Raw genomic sequence first — 18,068 nt, 5'->3', positions numbered from 1 at the left:
GGAGGGGCTGCGGGCGGCCCCACCGCGACGGCGGGATTTGGGCCGCGTGGGAGGACGGAGCCCCACACGGGCTTCACCCCCAGCCCCACACCGCCCCACGCCGCCCCACGCCGCCCCACGCCGCCCCCTCCTCACCCCTCACGGCCGCCGCCGGCCTCAGCGCGGCCCGGGTGGGGGGCGCGGCGCTGCGCATGCGTACAGCGGCGCCCCAAACCCACCCCGGCGCTCGGAGGGGCGGCTGCGCTGCGGGGACACGGAAATGGGGGGGGGGGGTACGGGGATATGGGGGGTGTATGGGAATATGGGGGTGTATGGGAATATGGGGTGTATGGGAATATGGGGGTGTATGGGAACATGGGGTGTATGGGAATATGGGGTGTATGGGGATATAGGGGGTGTATGGGGATATGGGGTGTATGGGGATATGGGGTGTATGGGGATATGGGGGTGTACGGGGATATGGGGGTGTACGGGGATATGGGGGGTGTATGGGGATATGGGGGGTGTACGGGGATATGGGGGTGTACGGGGATATGGGGTGTATGGGGATATGGGGTGTATGGGGATATAGGGGGTGTATGGGGATATGGGGTGTATGGGGATATGGGGTGTACGGGGATATGGGGTGTATGGGGATATGGGGGTGTACGGGGATATGGGGGGGATGGGGATATGGGGGGTGTATAGGGATATGGGGGTGTACGGGGATATGGGGGTGTATGGGGATATGGGGGTGTATGGGGACACAGGGACTGGGAACTGGGATGTGGGGACAGGGACAATGGGACAGGGGAATGGGGAACGGGATGGGAACCGGGACAAGGACGGGGGAATGGGGTGAGGGGTGGGGGGACACGTATGTCCACATAGAGACAGGTTGGGAGCAGGGACACAGAATGGGAACAGGGGTGTGAGCATAGGGACATGGGGATATGGGATGGGGACATGGGGACAAGGACATTGGGAATGGGATAGGGATATGGGGACAGGGATGTGAAGACAGGCTGGGGACAGGAACAATGGGAACGAGATGGGGACAGGGATGTGGAGATAATGGGAATGGGATGAGGACACAGGGACAGTAGAAACAGATATGGGGACAGGCACACTGGGAATGGGGACATGGGGACAGGAAACATGGGGACAGGGACACTGGGAATGGGGCTCATCCCATTGTTCAGCACCCCATGACCACAGTGGGGCTGTGAGTGGTGCACCAATGCGGCCCCATCCCAGCTGATGGTCCAACTGCTGCTGCTGTGCCTTGTGGTCCTACTGCCCCACTGCTGAGCCCTGATGAACTCAGGCCATGCACAGAGCCGCGCTCCCAGCTCCCCATGCTGCCGTGCCTCAGTTTACCACTGCACCACCCCACGGCCAGGCAGACAGGGAGGAATTGCAGCCCCCCCATCGCACGCACATCCCCCATTCCCATGCAGTGACCGCATCCATGGAAAATTCCCACTCGGTGCGCGGGGCCGGCTGCTGCGGGTCAATGTTCTCCAGCTGTGATCCCACTGGGAGCAGCCCATGTGAGAACTGACTGCTTCCCACGCTGCCGGCCCCGTCCCGCACCCCCTTGGGGTGGGCAGAGATATGGGGTGGGCAGAGATATGGGGTGGGCAGAGATATGGGGTGGGCAGACACGTGGGGCGATGTTTGGGGGTCTGCCCATAGGGAGACTCTGCACGGCCCCACAGAGCCAAAATCCCGGCCTGGAGCACAGGGCTGAAGGCAGAGCTGTGTTGGAAGGATGATGGATGTCACCCCCCCTCCACTCTCCAGGGACAAAGCCCTTGTTGCACAACAGAGCTGAGCCCTCTGGACCCCCAGGAAACACAGCAGCAGCCCAAAGCCCAGTGAGAAAGAACAGCCCTGCACGACTCGTCCTGGCTGAGACACAGTGACCAGGACAGAAAGCAGCGCTGGGATGGAGGCAATCAGGGCGCTGCCCCCTCGTCCTTCTGCCAAAGGGATCAGACCGAGCTCCGGGTGGAAGTTTGCATTCAGTGTTTAGCAGGGTTCCAAAAACACGTACAAAAATAAGGGTAAAAATCCAGACTTGCCCCTTTTCCTGGGGAGGTTGGTAGGAACGGCCCCATCCCCAGCACTGCGCCCGCCCTAAAGGAAGGCACAGCACCCACGGGCAGCATTAGCAAAGGCAGGGAGCTGACCCAGCAACCTCACATCCCAAGAGTCCAAACATTGGACTCAAGCTGATGCGTTGCAGCCCAGACCTCACCTGTGTGCCTGCAGAGAGAGGATCTAAAGGGAAAACAACCTCCTCACTGCACACAGAGCTCTGATAACACATACAGCATCGGTGTGGGGCTGAGCACGTGGTGCACAAACACCCCAAGAGGTTTCTCCAGCCGTACAAGAGCAACATGAGGAGCCCCGAGAGGTGGGGAAGTGCTGGGCTCACTGGGCTCACTGGGCTCACTGGGCTCACTGGGCTCACTGGGCTCACTGGGCTCACTGGGCTCACTGGGCTCACTGGGCTCACTGGGCTCACTGGGCTCACTGGGCTCACTGGGCTCACTGGGCTCACTGGGCTCACTGGGCTCACTGGGCTCACTGGGCTCACTGGGCTCACTGGGGATGCATTCACATGGGGTAGTTGAGAACGACGTCTTGCTTGGCCAGCTCCAGCAACATGGGGTCGTCGAAGAACTTGCTGATGCTCACATCCTCACTCAAGCCCTGCAGAGTAACCCACATGTGTGTTATTGCACTGCATGCCACAACCCATCCAGCCCTCCTGGCAGAGCTGCCATGGATCCAGACGTACCTTCCTGCGCCGGGTCTTAATCATGAACTCCCTGGCCAGATGTGGGGCCGGCTGAGGCTCCAGGGGGCGGATGACGATGCTTTTGTCCAGAGGGTCACCGGGCACAATCTGCAACAAGAGCACGGCTGAGAGCAACGCTGGGAGCTCCAGGAGAGCCTGAGCTGCAAAGGGAAACATGCACGGGCCCCGCAGACACCCCCAGGTGTGACACCTTCACCCCAACGTGGCATCTGTTCTCCAGGTGGGGAGGAAGAGTCACGTTGCCACCTGTCAGCCGCCCTGTGGGAAGTCGCTCATAGAGTGTGGCTAAAAAGCTTTCCCTGAGACAAAGCTGAGGGGTGGCAATCGCAGCAGAACAACAAGTCCAAGCCTTGCAACCCACAAGCAGCAGAACTCAGTGCACCCAAACAGCACCCAGCAGAGCACACCTTCCACTCAGGCACTGAGGGACCTTTGAGCTCAGCGAGCAGCATTCAGCACTCCTGCTAGGGGAAATGCTGGGGGACACGGAGCAAAGCCTCAGGCTTCTGGCAGACACTTCACAGCGGGTGCACAAAGCCCCACCAGCTCCAAATGCCCGCACTGGAGACCCTCTGAGATGTCTGGCCTGCCCTGTGTGAGCTGCAGCACAGAGCACAGCACGATCCTTCCCAGCAGGACTCACCTGCCAGTGGTGGAAGACAGACAGTGAGAATGCCTGTCCCTGCGTGTGGGTCCTCAGGTCTGTCTCGAAGCCGAAGGAATCGATGGCAGGGATGAAGGCTTTGATGGTGTACAGAGGGGAGCCCGGGATCGGAGCGTCCTGCGTCACGTGGCCTCTGTCAGAAAGTCCAAACATTCCTTTTCCTCCATGTCCCATTTTATTGCTCCTTCCCAACACTCCAACAGCCCCACGAGCAGCTCACCTGCGCCGCGCCAGCACAGTGTACACAGCGGACACGCAGTCAGCTGGGGCCTGCACCTCCACAAAGTAGTAGGGCTCCATCAGACGAGGGGTGGCCTGGGGGCAGAAAGGCACACAGCAATGAGCGTCAACGTGCTGCAGCACACAGAGGATCAGAAGCTGCCAAACCGCTCAAACACGGCACCCGAGTGGGGACGAGAGGCTTCCTGCTGCCCCTCGAGTGCCTGAACCAACCCCAACAAACAGGAGCTCTGTGCTTTCCTCCTCCTGCCCACGTTGATGTGTTCCCTCTCTCACATTCCCACCTTCCCCAGCAAGTCTAACACTTGCACAACAGGAGACAGCGGATGCAGGCAGGCTTCCAGCCAGGCTGGAACGTGACCACTTGTTAAGCCTGTATGCCAGCCTGAAAAGGCACTGCCAACGTTCACGAGGCAGTTTAAACCACCATCCTTGAGGCAGATGCTGCAGCACACGAACAACCTGCGCTCATTGGAGCCTCTCAGCCATCACAGGAGCCAGCGCTGCACGAGGCTCAGTTTTTGCCATGCCCAGTTGTCATGGGTTAACCATGACACCAGCACAGTGCTCACCATCAGGAAAGCTGAGTACACAACCCTCCGTGCCGTTGGGATGATCTGACCTCCACCTCGGTGCAAGGGTTCCTGAGCAATCACTGCATCCAGGATCTTAAACTTCACATTGCGGATCACTGAGGAAAGGAAGAAACAACAGCAAGTGACCTCAGCAGCTGCCCTGTGCCATAGCAGCACCAGCCATGCATCCCCAAAGACTCTGAGCACAGGGGTCACAAAAGAGACAGAGTCATCAGATAAAGTTCAGCCATCCACTTACAGATGGTAGAATCCATTCATCAGCCCCATTTCTACACAGGTTCTACTTACGTTCATCACAGAGAGGCCCTTCCCTGGTCCCCCACTGAAATCCCTGCACAATGCTGTCCTTCACGGAGCCCAGCAGCGCCTTGTCCACCTATGGACAGAGACAAGGCAAGAACAGATAGACCCCAGTGTTTAGCAGTTGGTTATTAGATGAACAGCCATGTTCTGCACCCTTCTCACAGCTCTGAATCATCATCTTTAAGAGTTTGACATCTATAGTCATAAGTGAGGAGTGCCTGTTTTGGTAATCTTTAAACACAGGCCGTTTCAGTTGCCAGTTCTGAGGATGCTGGCCCAAACTACAGGCTGAAAAACAGCAGGTAGTTCACCAGCTATAATATGAGCTCAGTGGAAGAAGCTCAATGTATCCGAGATACGACAAACCAACCAGCACTCCTACAGTGTTAGGACCTTGCTGCAGGTCCTGGAAGGAACTGCCACCTCTGGACAGAAGAGAATGAACGTTTCACTCCAATATAACCCCTGTGCCTGTTTCTCACCTCTGAGGGCAGAGTATCATCTACCAGGATGTTTGGGCCAGTGGCATCCGGCCCGAAGGCCCAGATGGAACGAGCAGCCAGCAAATCCCAGTCGTATTTGGTCTGGAAGAATTCACCCAGCTTCTTTCTGATGGAAGAACAGAAGAAAGTTTAGGAAAGCGGAATCTGAGCTGCACTCAGAACGTATGTATAAACCTGCTCCACATAAAAACAGCCTCAGCTTTTTACACAGAGCAAACTGTTTGCTGGGCCAGGATGCTCCTGGACTCGCTGGTAGTAATGGTGCAGCCAGGATCCCTGCCTGGGAGCTGCGGACTGATCCTTGTGGATCCCAGCACTCCCTACTTTCCCAATTCTTTCCCTCCAGATTCTCGCTCCCCCCAGACCCTCCGTACCTGTTCCACGTTATTTGGACCACTTCATTTTCAATGTCCTCCGCAAGTCCCTTCTCCAGAGGCTCGGCAATCATCGTGATCTTGTTCCTGAGAAGAGAGACAGCTGCAATTAGTCCAGAGAATGACGGAAATGGGAGTAATTGGCAGGACCTCGGGGACTGTGCAACACAGCCGGGGAGATGGAGCCATCCATGTCTTTCAGCATTACTGTTGTGCTTGTAAAGACAACCCACGCTGTTAACAACTGCTCTCCAAAGTCTGCTCACCTCTAGCAGCAGATTGCTAAGGGACAGGAGTGCCCTCCATCCCTCCCTGCCAGATGTCCAGAGCTCATCCTGGCTGCATAAGGAAGCATCAGACATAAGGGATGTTGCTTTGGACAACCCCACTCACATAGGAACGTTGGCCCTATAGCACGTCACTCCACCTGCCCTGCACCTCTAAGACAGTCCGAAGAGCAAAACCCATCTGTTCCCAAAAACGAGACTTCCAGCCACAGTATATCAGTAGAAAAGAAGGCAAGAAGAGCCAGGAAGCACAGTGGAATACAGGAAAACCATCTCCGTTGTACGATAGAGCACCATTTCCATGAAAACTCAGGCATTACAACTGTAATTCTGTAAATTAAAACTGTAATGCTGTACTTCCATTCTGGCTATTCAATCTATGTTCCATGCCAGGCCTCCCTCCTTCCAACATGCACATCTCCTCACACCTTGCTGGAGCATGAAGACAAGACTGGGTTGTAAGGCTCTAGAAAAGAGTCTATTAATTTCAAGATGAAAAATGGATAAGATGAAACTTTTCACAAAGTTTGGGGAGTTACTGAAGGCAGTAATGGGCTCTTTGGCACCTGCTTTATGATCCCAATACACCTCCCAGTCTTGGGAACGACAGAGAACTGCTGACAGGGTGTGAAATTCAATTAAAGGAGAATGCGGATCTCTCTTTTATTCCCTCCATTCTGAGAGCTCACAAAGAGCACACAAACATCTGTGGGACTTGGTGTGTTACTGGAGGCTCAGCAGATGGAAGGCTGCCACTTGCCTGGGAACAGCCCCCTAAGAGAACCCCTGCACTGCCTGTCCCCACTGACTGCTGCCAGGGCTGCCCTGGGCTCTTACTTCTTATTGGGAGTCTCAGCAAAGCACTTCAGGGAGGACGTTTCCACCACTGTCTCACAGAACGTCACGACCGGATCGGCGACCTGGAATAACAGCATCAAGTTTATAGGGGGAGTCTGTATTATTTAGATTGATACAGAAGCTCCTCTACAATATTGCAACAACCTCAGCACAGTGAGGAGGAACCAGAGGCAGACAGTCACCCATCAGCTGTGCAAGGTTTATTTTCCCATCCTTCTGAGTTCGAGGGACAAAACCCTTCCCCAGCTGGGAAACCCCCCCTTCCCATTTCCTCACCTTGATATCAATCTCAGAATACATCTTCCGCAGATCATGCATCACACAATCCAGATAGAGCTCCCCTGTCCCCAGGATCACGTGTTCTCCAGACTCTTCCACCTGAAAAACAAGAGAAGGGTTCAGCTCACAGCATCACTGCTCACAGCATCACTGCTCACAGCATCACTGCTCACAGCATCACTGCTCACAGCATCACTGCTCACAGCATCACTGCTCACAGCATCACTGCTCACAGGCCCTTGTCTTGCAGAGCCCCACATAAACACATAAAACACCTCACAATTAAACTGATTTGTTTTTAAGATCAGCCTATGAGGTATCCCAGAGCACACATACACCAGAAATACCTTTGTCGTAAGCGATGGGTAGCTCTTGTTGACTTTGCGGAGACCATCCAACATTTTGGGGAGCTCGGAGGGGTTGACTGGCTCTACTGCTATTTTGATGACAGACGTAGTGTTGAACTTCAAAGGGCGGAAGATCTGAGCCTGGAATCAGGTAAGGACAAAGAGCTTTGCATCATAGATGGACATTAGGGTCTGACAGAGCATCTGAGTTGTTCTCCTTCCACTGGTGGCTCTTGTACCCCAGCCCTCGGCAGTCAGAGTTTATTTAACCTCACCTGCTCAGCTTTTAAGATACATTCCAACACCCTGAATTCCTGCAGTGCTGAGTGATAGCAGGGACACACAGTACCTCCTCATTGCCTCGTGGCTCCGTGACAGTTGCAGTCTTCACAATGGGCTGGTCCACTCCTTCTATCAGCACCCAGTTGCCAGCAGGAACACGGTTAACCTCAATGTGATACCTAAAAGGTGTGGGAGGACGACAGAACCATAGAGCAATGTGGGTTGGAAAGGGTTTTAAAGATCATTTGTTTATTCAGAAGCCAAGATCTCCCACCAGATCAGGTTGGTCAAGGTCCAATGCAATTGACTTTGAATGCTTCCAGGGATGGGGCATCCACAAGTTCTTCAGGCAGCCTGTTCCAGCATTTAGCCACCCTCACAGTACAGAAATTCCTCCTTATATCTAAACTAAATCCACCCTCTTTTATCACTGCACCTCAGGCCCCTGACAGCACCGTCCTCCTCCTGGCAGCCATGACTCCCAGTCACTTCTCTCAAAAACCAGCACCTTGTCAGAGCTCTCCCTACCTCGCAACTGAGATCCAGAGCCGTCCAACAGTGCAGATCTGGGAATCCTCCTCATCCTCCAAGGTGTAATTCTCTCCCAGGACCTTCACAGGCTGCCCGGCATGGATGGTACCGCTGAGCACTCTGCCAAAGGCATGGAACTGAACGCCGTCGTCTGTGCTGTACATTTTTGTTGTGTGACACATCAGAGGACCCTTCCCATGGAAAAGAAAGAAACCGTTTTCAGTAGACAGCCAGAAAACTGACACAGACCTGGTAGGACCTGTGGATACAATTGGATCGAAGAGACGGAGCATAAAAATACTTCTTTTGACTTGCTAATACAGCATTATTCTTATCAGCCTCATGCAGGCCAGTTTTCTCTGAGCCTGGAGAGTGAATAAAACTTCATGGAAAAGGGACAAAAGGCAGCAAAAGGACACAGAATCACCCTGCAGCGCCCACATGCTCCAAAGTCCTGACCCAGACTCTTGCTCTGAACACTGTCAAACAGTTCTATCTCCCAAGGGCTGCCCTGACAGGCACTAAAGTTTCTCAGAGTGAAGAGATTTGTTTCAGTATCGGATGAGAGGTTTCAGAGTGCTGGAAGTCAAATCTGTGCAGATGGCTGTCCAGGAGGCAGCTGCTCTGTCAAAGCAGTGAAAGGAGGGTGTATTTGCCACATTTTGGATGCTCAGAACAAAATAAAAGAGCTTCCTTACGTCGGGGTCACATTCACTCATGGCCTCCCCGAGATCGGAGTCAACGCCACCAGTGTAGGTGTGTTCAATTTTCGTCTTGGCTCCCACTTTTGGGGAGGGAATATGTTGCACACACATGTCCACAAAGCCTGGAAAAGTAATACGTCGTGATCAAGCAGGGTAGGAGAAAAAAAAATGTACCCCAATAAACACAACTTAAACCCAACTGCAGAGCACCCACAGCAAGGGGAAGATGTGAGCAGCATCTCAAGCTGTTCTTTGAGGAAACAGTTTGTATTTTATACATGGAAAAACAAAGCTGGGAAAGGAATCTGTGCAAGCTGACGCTCTGTGTTTGCATTACAGTCCTTAGGCTCTGTCCACATGAGGGTAAGCTACTGGGAACACTGTGTCAGGGAAGGATTTACCTGTGAACTCCCCGAAGAACTTCTTGCAGACAAGTCGTAGGAGCGGTCGAATGTTCAGTTTTAATTCCTCTTTGGTCAGGTGGATGCCAAGTTCATCCAGAGTGCGAGGCAGGGTCGTGTCCACATCCCCCACCACCTGCAGGATGACAGGCACCACTGTTGGCTCTGCTGCAGGTGCCCACGTCCCAGGCTCCCGGGTGCAGCTGAAGGCCCCGAATGTATTGCCAGGTATTGCTCTCAGCTCCTGCCTTGCTCACACAACTGAGCTCACACAAAACAGGCTGGGCAGCTCGTTTTATCACTTGGCTGCTATCATAGCAAATGACAAAGAGCAAAAGCAGTTCTAACTGCACAGACATAGGGCCATATCTGCAAGGAATAGCTGTAAGGAGATGCCCATCACTTTTATGCATGCTCAAACCCAGAAATGTGTGAAGAGTCCCGCAGGCACCACACACCACCACCTAGTGACCACTCAGTACTTGCAAGCTCACGGTCTGGAGCTGCAGTAACAACAAACCACCACGTACCTGAGCCAAGATCTTGTACAGGGGTTCAAGAATGAACTCCACAAAGCTGCGCTGGGAGCTGCTGGTTGGGGCCTTCTTAGTGAACTTCCGCCTGTTGGGAGACAAAAAGAGAGCGGTGAGCAGCGAGCACAACACAACCTGCACGCAGACACTGCTCTTCTTGAGTTATCTACTCCTCCCAACCTCCCTAGGAAGTGTTCATGGATAATGGAGCCACTCTTACTCCAAACAAAGGTCAGAAGAGCTCTCTGCTCCCATTCGGGATTCAGGAGAACATGGAATCACATCAAGCAGGAGGCCTGACCCAACCTTTCCTCCCATTACAGGGCAGCTCAGGCTGGAAGGGACCTGAGGTGGTTACCCAGGCCGATTTACAGAGGAGGGAGAGGAAAAAGAAACAGGAACAAAGTCACAGACACCTAAACAGGACTCTTACGTTTTTGGGTTGAAGTAGATGTCACCCCAAAGCCGCTTTGCAAACTCCTGATAATTGATATCACCTGAAAGGAAGAAGCAAGAATAAGAGACACAGTGTTTCTCTCATTTTGGAGGTCTGATTTTTGCCTTTTAAAGCAACCCTGAGGTTTCGGTGCAATGCTGGTGAGTGAACACTTGGTCCCCATTCAGTGTGATTAAATCCTGACCTGGGGAAGTTGGGCAGAGAAGTGGCCAGAAAACAGCCCTGCAAGGACTGCAGCAGCAGCCCCCAGGAGCACTGTGGGTTTGCACATGTCCCTCTCAGGGCCATTTCAGCTGTCCTGATCACACACGAGGTTACAGCTGAGAGGAGTCAGACTCAGCTCTGCAGGAACCCAGTTACATCTGCTTCATTTTCCCAACCGGTAACACCGCGACCCGACTGCGCGGTGCCAAGGTGCTGGGATGGCTGACACCCTGCCGGCTCAGCACAGCATTTTCTGCCTTGCTGAACACCTCCAGGTTCTTGTTTGAGCTGAGCTGATGCATTAAGTGCATCTCCAAGTACCCAAGTGCTGAAGGAACGGTACTTGGCTGTCATGGTGGATTTACAAATAATAAGACAGCGGTTGTAATTTACAGTGGTTTCCAAACAAGCTTTTGCTGTGGGCAGATGTGCAGACATCAGAAATTTCAGGGTGGCTGCAGTTCTGACAGTTAAACCACCATAACTCACGTTACTGGAAGAGTGGTGGCTGCAACACAAAATCCCTGGTGACCACCGCCGGATGTTACTGACTTCAGTACCATTCAGCTCATGGATGACGTCTCCCACCCACCGTGCTGAATGCTTTATCAGCCTCCAAAAGCAGGGCACCATCCTGCGTTCACTCTCTGATGCCCAGGGAGCTCATTTATTTCTCCAAACTGATGAAGGTGCACAATAGCCCTGAAATATCAGTCTTTGACCTCTACAACTTCCTCCTCCCTCAGGCCAACTTCTTTGCAAGAGCTGATCTACAACATCCTTCTTTCCTACAGATCACCCCAAATCCCCCAACGTGGAACTTCAGAACTTGGCTGGATCACTGACTAATGCAAGCAATGCAAACCAAAGGCCCTCTTTTACAAGGGGCAGATTGCCTCGAGGGGGCACCTGGGGAACAGAAAATTAAATCAAAGGCAGAAAAAGATGGTTGCTTAAAAAAGATCGAAGGGCAAAAGTGCAAAACCTCGTGGGCTGAGCTCTGCCTGGCTGCGGCTGAACCTCCGACTCGGGATCCTACTGGGAAAAGGCAGGCAGAGCTTAACAGCTTCACTGCTGCACTGTCCAGGTATATGGATTGCAAGGCACAACGCTTGTCTTCAATTGCCAGAGAACCAGCTGTTTTTTCTGATGAAGGGTATACATCAAACACCAACTTCTGGAGTCAGAAATATTTATCAGGAGAAACTATTTACCTAAAAACAAGTTAGAACCTTATTTTTACTTTTTACCAGCATGGAAAGGCTATATAAACAGTCTGCAGTATACGAGACTATAATAAAGTCACTCGGGGCTCCGATCTGCAGTACCTCTCAATTTCCTGAAGTTCAAGTGTGCATAAACTGGCCGCATAGATACGCAGTGAAAGCTGAAGCAGAATAGCTTAGAAAGCCTCAACAAAAAGGTTAGGAAATGAGATGTTAAAGCATGCAAGGTTTCTGGATAATCCTCACCATATGTGTCTGCATAAATCTTTGCAAAAGATCCCAGCGTGAAGCAGATGCTGTACTGTGAGCTGGAGAAACACACGTTCCCCAGAAGGGGAGACAGGACGAGGTTCTCGTCGGTGGAATACATGCTGAGAGGAGACAGGATTTGGAGACAAGGGGAAAAAAAACAACATAAATCAATGCTATGAACCAGCTTACATCTATTTCCCACACCAAACAGCAGCAGGGAACAGGCAAGCAGTTTACACTGTCTGGATCATTAGAAGGTGGGCAGCCAGGGGGCAGGGAGGGGCTGCAATGGTGTGGTGAGCAACCAATGCTTGTGGGGTGTTGGGGCACAGGGCTGGCCATGACCCTACTGCTGGCCTGGAGCTCATCAGGGAGGATTTGGGATTTGGAGGAGAGAGAGAGCAAGCAGTGGCTGGGCTGTGGGATGGGGTCAAAGCTGCTCCATGCCTGTTTCCCCTCCACAAGTGTGGAGGTGCACATTTGTGTGGGGATGCATGTGCACATGTGGGTGTGCGTGGGTACAGGTGCCTGTGTGCATGGGTGAGCTCACGTGCACACACAATGTGATGCCCATGTGCTCAACGAGGTGAGTGTGCAATCAACGGGCTGCAAAAGCTCCTGTGTGGGGCTCCCCCTGCTACTGCCTACTGCCCTGGGGGCACCCATCCACCCACAAACCCACACAACCACTGTGGGCACCCATCTGTACCTGATCAGACCATTAACTTCATCCACAATATGCCGGAGTTTGTAGTAAGCATCTGTAGGGGGCAGCTTCAGCTCCAGGATCAGGCGGTCTATTTTGTTGATGCACACAGTCACCGCCAGCCGTTCCTGCACTGCGTGCTTGATCAGCCTCTCTGTGTTCAGCATCACCTGCAGGGAAATGAGCACCAACACCCCTAGCAAAAGCCCTCTGCAAAATGCTATGTAGGGCATGCCAGGCAGTGACCCTTACATACAGGGCTGCAGCCCGTAGGAAAGCCTCAGCTGAACCATCAGTGATCTTCCTGAAGTTTAAAGTAGGTGATAACCAAACTGAATTGCTTGAATTCTACCCCTCGGACATCTCTGATATAAATAACCTGCGCGATTTTACATACAGTGGTGATGCAAATAAATCAGATACGAGCCTACAGGTCACACATGTTATGTCAGACCTGGAAATAGGAGGAGAAGGGCTGAGTCTCAGCTTTGGCTGTTTCTCAAAGTGACCTCCAAAAACCCTTCAGCACTGCAAGCTGAGCCCATCCCCTTTGTGATAAAGCAGGGTCAAAGCTCTGGTGTGAGCTCAGAATGAATCCCCAGGAGGAGCTGACACTCACCCCCTCAGCTGCATCGATGAAAAGCACAACGCCATCCGAAATGCGAAGGCCAGCTGTCACCTCGTCAGAAAAATTGACGTGACCTTCAGAAAGCAAACAGAAACGAAAGGGAAAGAGAGAATGAGAGTAATCTTAAACCTGAGCGCAGGTTTGGGGCTGTCCCTCGGCTCTGGTCACTGTCACCCAGCAAGGCAGAACACAGATGCCTTCCCCCTAAAATTTGGCCTCAGTTTCCCACAACACATTGATCTGCTCCCACCAACAGCACTGCCCAGAGGAGCACAGAGGAAGGAACATGTGGCCATATATCTGCGGTCATACATCTGCTTTACACATCAAGCTGCCTTCAGCTAAGTGCACCCCAAAACAGGATTTGCAGGATTATACCTGGGGTGTCAATGATGTTGAAGAGAAAAGACTTTCCTTTGGTGTCTGGCAGAACAATGGTCACTGGTGTGCTCTTGATCCCCACTCCCCTCTGAAACACAGGAAAGCAGGATTACTGGTTAAAGGAATGTAATGAAAAACTCCCAGATAAAAGATGAAGGAGGAAGAATCCATCAGAAGGACTGAGGGAAGAAAGCAGCCCTCCAGTCCAACCTCCTGCACTCAGATCACTGCGCTAAGCAGCCCAGCTCCTCCTTCCATACTGGTGCAGACTAGCAAGCTACCACTTTGGGGCCACGCAACCCAAGTCTGATTACAGCTAAGGAAATACAAATGCCAGAGACAGAAGATCTGTATTTTTCTGTGTTTTCACTCATCTGCTATGAAGTTATGCCTCAGCACATAAGGTTCAATCACACAGAGCGTAAAGCACAGCAGTAAGATGAAGAGAAAGAGAAGCTCCCCAGGACTGCTCTGGTCATGGCAGTCTTCAGTGCACAGGACTGGACAAAATCGCCACCCATGCCCAACCACATCAAAGCAATCAAAGCACCCAGCTACAATTTCCCACCGCAGGAAGCCTTGCAGAAAGGTGTGCATTTGCAATGACAGTTTTTCTCCTCTTCCACCACTGCTATGAATCCCTTCCACCTCCTTCCCCTCAAAAACAATAAATGGTTCACCCACATGTCGTGATATTACTGATATGGATTAACAGGCTACCCATGTGTTGCAATAATACTGGTGTGGATTTCCAGCATCACAAAGGTAGATAAAATCATACACAGAGGTGAGGGCTGCAGTAAATGGAAGACAGTTGGACAAGGGATCTGGCAAAACAAGAGGAGCAGCTCATTCTCCTGATAAAGAAAACAATCGAGCTGTAGAAGGCACATAAAGATGATGAGATGAAAGAAGGAACTGTAAGTAATTGTGAGTAAAGCATGAGGCAGCTGGGTGAAGTCAGTGTTTGTCCTCCAAGGCTCACTTACCTCCTGCTCTGTGAACAATATATCAGTATAGCAAAGCTGCAAAGACAAAACAAGAGTCAGAATATCATGGTTTTGCACTGAATGCTGCGTTTGAAGCATGTCATGACAGCTCTTTGCAGGGCAAATGACAGAACTGGAATGAGGGCTGCACTCTGCTTTTCCAGTCCTTCATTCTGATCACAAAACCACACTTCCCCACACATTCCAAGGCAGGAAGAAGCCCACAGCTCACTTACATCCTGGTCATAGCGCTTCCTGATTTCTGGGTGCGTCTGCTCTATCAGGCAGTCGACAAAACAAGTCTGAAAAACACCAAACCACGGGCAAAGAGATGGGACTTTGCTCAAAGTGATAAACAGCAGCACAATCCCAGCCCTCCCACAGGGCGCATAGAAAAGGGGGTACAGAAATACTTCCACATGACGGAAAGAAAAGCCACGAATAACTGCAGAGCAACAGGAGCAGGAGAGAAGGCTGCTGCAGGGACCAGGGGGTCAAAAGAGCAGCAGTCAAAGTAAGGAACAGGGAGATCGTTACTGCTACCCAACGCACGTGGGATATTCACACTACCTTGCCGTGGTGAAGGTGCCCACACAGAGTCACATTCCGAATCAGCTCGGAGTTGTCCATCAGATCTGCCAGGAAACTGGAGGGATGAAGCACAAAAGACTGTTGGAGGCTTCTGCTGTGTCTAAGAAAAGTAGGCGCCGCTTTCCACCCAAGGGCCCTCTGAATCCTCTCCAAACTTTCATGCCCTGCGGAGGAAGAATCCCACTCTGCAGATGGGGAGGACAAGAGAGTTGGAGTCCTGGACAGATGGCAGTGGGTGGGAGGAGACGGAGCTGGTAAAACTGCAAGAGATTAAATACTCCAAACGCCTTTCTTCTCTTCTAGACAGTATTAGAGCAACTCGGAGGAGGAAACACTTCCGCTCCAATGGTGGCAGGTAGTCAACTAAACCACAGAGGTGGATAACAACACCCCACACACTTTTAAAAGGTAGCCACGGGGTTCCACAGACTATTAATTCTAACTTGCAGGTCTTAATTCTGACTTTCAGGTCTTAAAACACCGACGTTCCCAGGGATCCAAGGAAACGGTCATAGAACTTAAATGGTTTTTGAATCGCCAGCGAGCTGAGGACTGACGGGCTGGTCACTTCTGCAGAGATCCCAGCCAAAATGGAATTGAGATCCTAAATTAGCAGCTACTCTTCAAAATAATGGGAAGCTATCAACCAAGGATCAATTATTATGGATTTGCGGATAGTAAGTCCAGTCAAATAATCTCCTTCTTAAAAAATACTTTAATTTTCACTTATGAAGCAGGCTTTTTAGCATACAAGATTTTGATTAAGAGCTTAAAAAACACAAAAATCGATAAGAATACAAATTAAAAGCTTGCCTATTGGTCTTAAAGCAAGGCTAAATGTGAAATCAATAACAAGCTTGCAGGTTTCTGGTTAAGTCCCACTGGGATTTCTGCGTGGTCCCATCCAAACCATTTCCATCAAGGAAGAGCAGGACTAAGAATTAATTACAGATGGAGTAAACAGAGGACAAAGGGATCAGAAAGACCAGTAGGAAATGCACTGTGTTGCCTACAAGGAAAGTAAAATAGCTGTAAAATGGCTGCCCTTGTGCTTTTCTTCCTCTTCTTTTTGGTTCAAACTCAGGGAGCCAGCTGTACTAGCTTATATTGCTGCTGTTAGTAAGGAACAAACCCAGTGTCCCCCTGTAAGCTCCCGCCTCCATACAGCTCACCCCTCTGCCTCCCCACCCTGCCTGTAAGCAACGAGAAGCGAGGAAATTGCAGCACAGATGGCCTGAACCAAAGCACGCGCTTCAAACTCTGCACATTACTTACTCCATCTCGTAGACAGTGACCGGTAACGTCTGTTCCATCAAAGAGAACTTTTTGGTTTTCACAGGTTTAATAATAGGCTCTGAAAACAAAAGAAAGAACAATAAAACGCTGTTATTGGTGGCCTCAACCCAGCACCTCCAAACACCGAGTGGGGATTTACTGCAGATAAAAAACACAGCTTTATATAGACAGATTCCTTTCTCTTTCTATGGGAGGCCCAATTGAGATGACTTAAACCCCACTCACCAGTGAGAGGCTGTGTGTCCTCCTCCTGCACTATGGTCTCCACTTCAGGCCCATAGACCTCCTCGGCAGTGGGGTAGTACTTCTTGTCCTCGTGCAGCACCACCTCCATCCCAGGGTGGTCCTCATCGTGGTCCCCCATATCATCATCATCATCATCATCCTCGAGCTGCAACCAACACTCACACTGAGCTGCTGCCAGCATCAAAGCGTTTCATAAACCTTAACTGTGGCTGGAGGTAAAGTCTTGGTGTCACACATCAGGAGAGACAGGAAACTGAGAGCAGAAAGGGCACGCTCCATCCTCCAGAGCTTTCCCTGCAATGGGAGCCAGGCACGGAGCAGGACACGCTGAACACCTACTGTGTGTGGCTGCATTGCACAGCACAGTCCTGCACAGCCACGCACTCACCTCATCCAGGTCCTTGGACTCCCGGCCCAACTCATCGTCCTCATCATCAGAGTCCAGCTCTGGCCCGATGTAGTTCCCAAACTCGTCATACAGGTCAGTGTCCATGCTGGGGGTAAAGAGACGTGGTCAGAGCTGGGAGCAGAACCCCTGGAACTACAACCCAGCCTCAATCCCAGCCCCAGAACCTGACCAAGAACCAGATCCAGCCCCAGAGCCCAGACTGGCCCCATATCCAGAACGGGTCCCACATCCAGAACCTGCCTCAGAGCCATACCCAGCCTCGGAGCCAGACCCAGCCCCACAGACAGACCCGGCCCCACAGACAGACCCGGCCCCACAGACAGACCCGGCCCCACAGACAGACCCGGCCCCACAGACAGACCCGGCCCCACAGACAGACCCGGCCCCACAGACAGACCCGGCCCCACAGACAGACCCGGCCCCACAGACAGACCCGGCCCCACAGACAGACCCGGCCCCACAGACAGACCCGGCCCCACAGACAGACCCGGCCCCACAGACAGACCCGGCCCCACAGACAGACCCGGCCCCACAGACAGACCCGGCCCCACAGACAGACCCGGCCCCACAGACAGGCCCAGCCCCACAGACAGGCCCAGCCCCACAGACAGGTCCATTCTCAGTACAGAACATGCCTCACAGACAGAACCTGCCCCCGGTCCTAAGTCCTAAGCCCCAAAGCCCAAATCCCAGGCCAAGGCCCTGGCTCCAGCCCTTAGCCCTTATTTCTTGGCTCAAACCCTGTTCCCTGACCTTCACCCCGTACCCATTACCCTGTACCCATTACCCCGTACCCCTATCCCATACCCCCCCCCACCCACCCGTCTCGGCCCTCTCCCTCCTCACGCTCTCCTCACACTCTCCGCCGTTGGCGCCGCCGACAGCGCAGCGGAAGGACCCGGGCTGCCCTCTGCGCCTGTCCCGTGCGGTGCGGCGCTGCTGCCGGCGCGGTTCCGTCAGGCGCGACGC

The 18,068-nt window shown here is 52.4% G+C and overlaps 1 protein-coding gene across 2 annotated transcripts; it reads right to left on the bottom strand.

The window, feature by feature from the left end:
• Window positions 1–1,995: 1,995 nt before the first annotated feature.
• Window positions 1,996–18,068, bottom strand: EFTUD2 (elongation factor Tu GTP binding domain containing 2). 2 transcript variants are annotated; one of them, XM_072356621.1, is made up of 28 exons: window positions 17,957–18,068; window positions 17,079–17,184; window positions 16,670–16,835; window positions 16,424–16,502; window positions 15,128–15,203; window positions 14,794–14,859; window positions 14,558–14,593; window positions 13,566–13,656; window positions 13,179–13,261; window positions 12,563–12,729; window positions 11,848–11,972; window positions 10,148–10,211; window positions 9,712–9,802; window positions 9,182–9,317; window positions 8,775–8,902; window positions 8,074–8,267; window positions 7,613–7,724; window positions 7,264–7,404; window positions 6,914–7,015; window positions 6,617–6,699; window positions 5,493–5,579; window positions 5,098–5,224; window positions 4,601–4,688; window positions 4,289–4,407; window positions 3,697–3,791; window positions 3,456–3,609; window positions 2,792–2,899; window positions 1,996–2,703 (listed from the first exon to the last, which is right to left on the bottom strand). In XM_072356621.1, the coding sequence occupies exons 2-28, from the start codon at window positions 17,181–17,183 to the stop codon at window positions 2,608–2,610; spliced, it is 2,919 nt and encodes a 972-aa protein (XP_072212722.1). In that variant the 5' UTR covers window position 17,184; window positions 17,957–18,068; the 3' UTR covers window positions 1,996–2,607. The 2 variants fall into 2 exon arrangements, with proteins under 2 accessions (XP_072212722.1, XP_072212723.1); XM_072356622.1 differs by having other exon boundaries at window positions 17,946–17,965.

This window comes from Excalfactoria chinensis, chromosome 24, assembly GCF_039878825.1.
Source record: "Excalfactoria chinensis isolate bCotChi1 chromosome 24, bCotChi1.hap2, whole genome shotgun sequence".
In the NCBI taxonomy this organism is placed as follows: domain Eukaryota; kingdom Metazoa; phylum Chordata; class Aves; order Galliformes; family Phasianidae; genus Excalfactoria; species Excalfactoria chinensis.
This window is presented reverse-complemented; position numbering and strand designations above follow the sequence as displayed.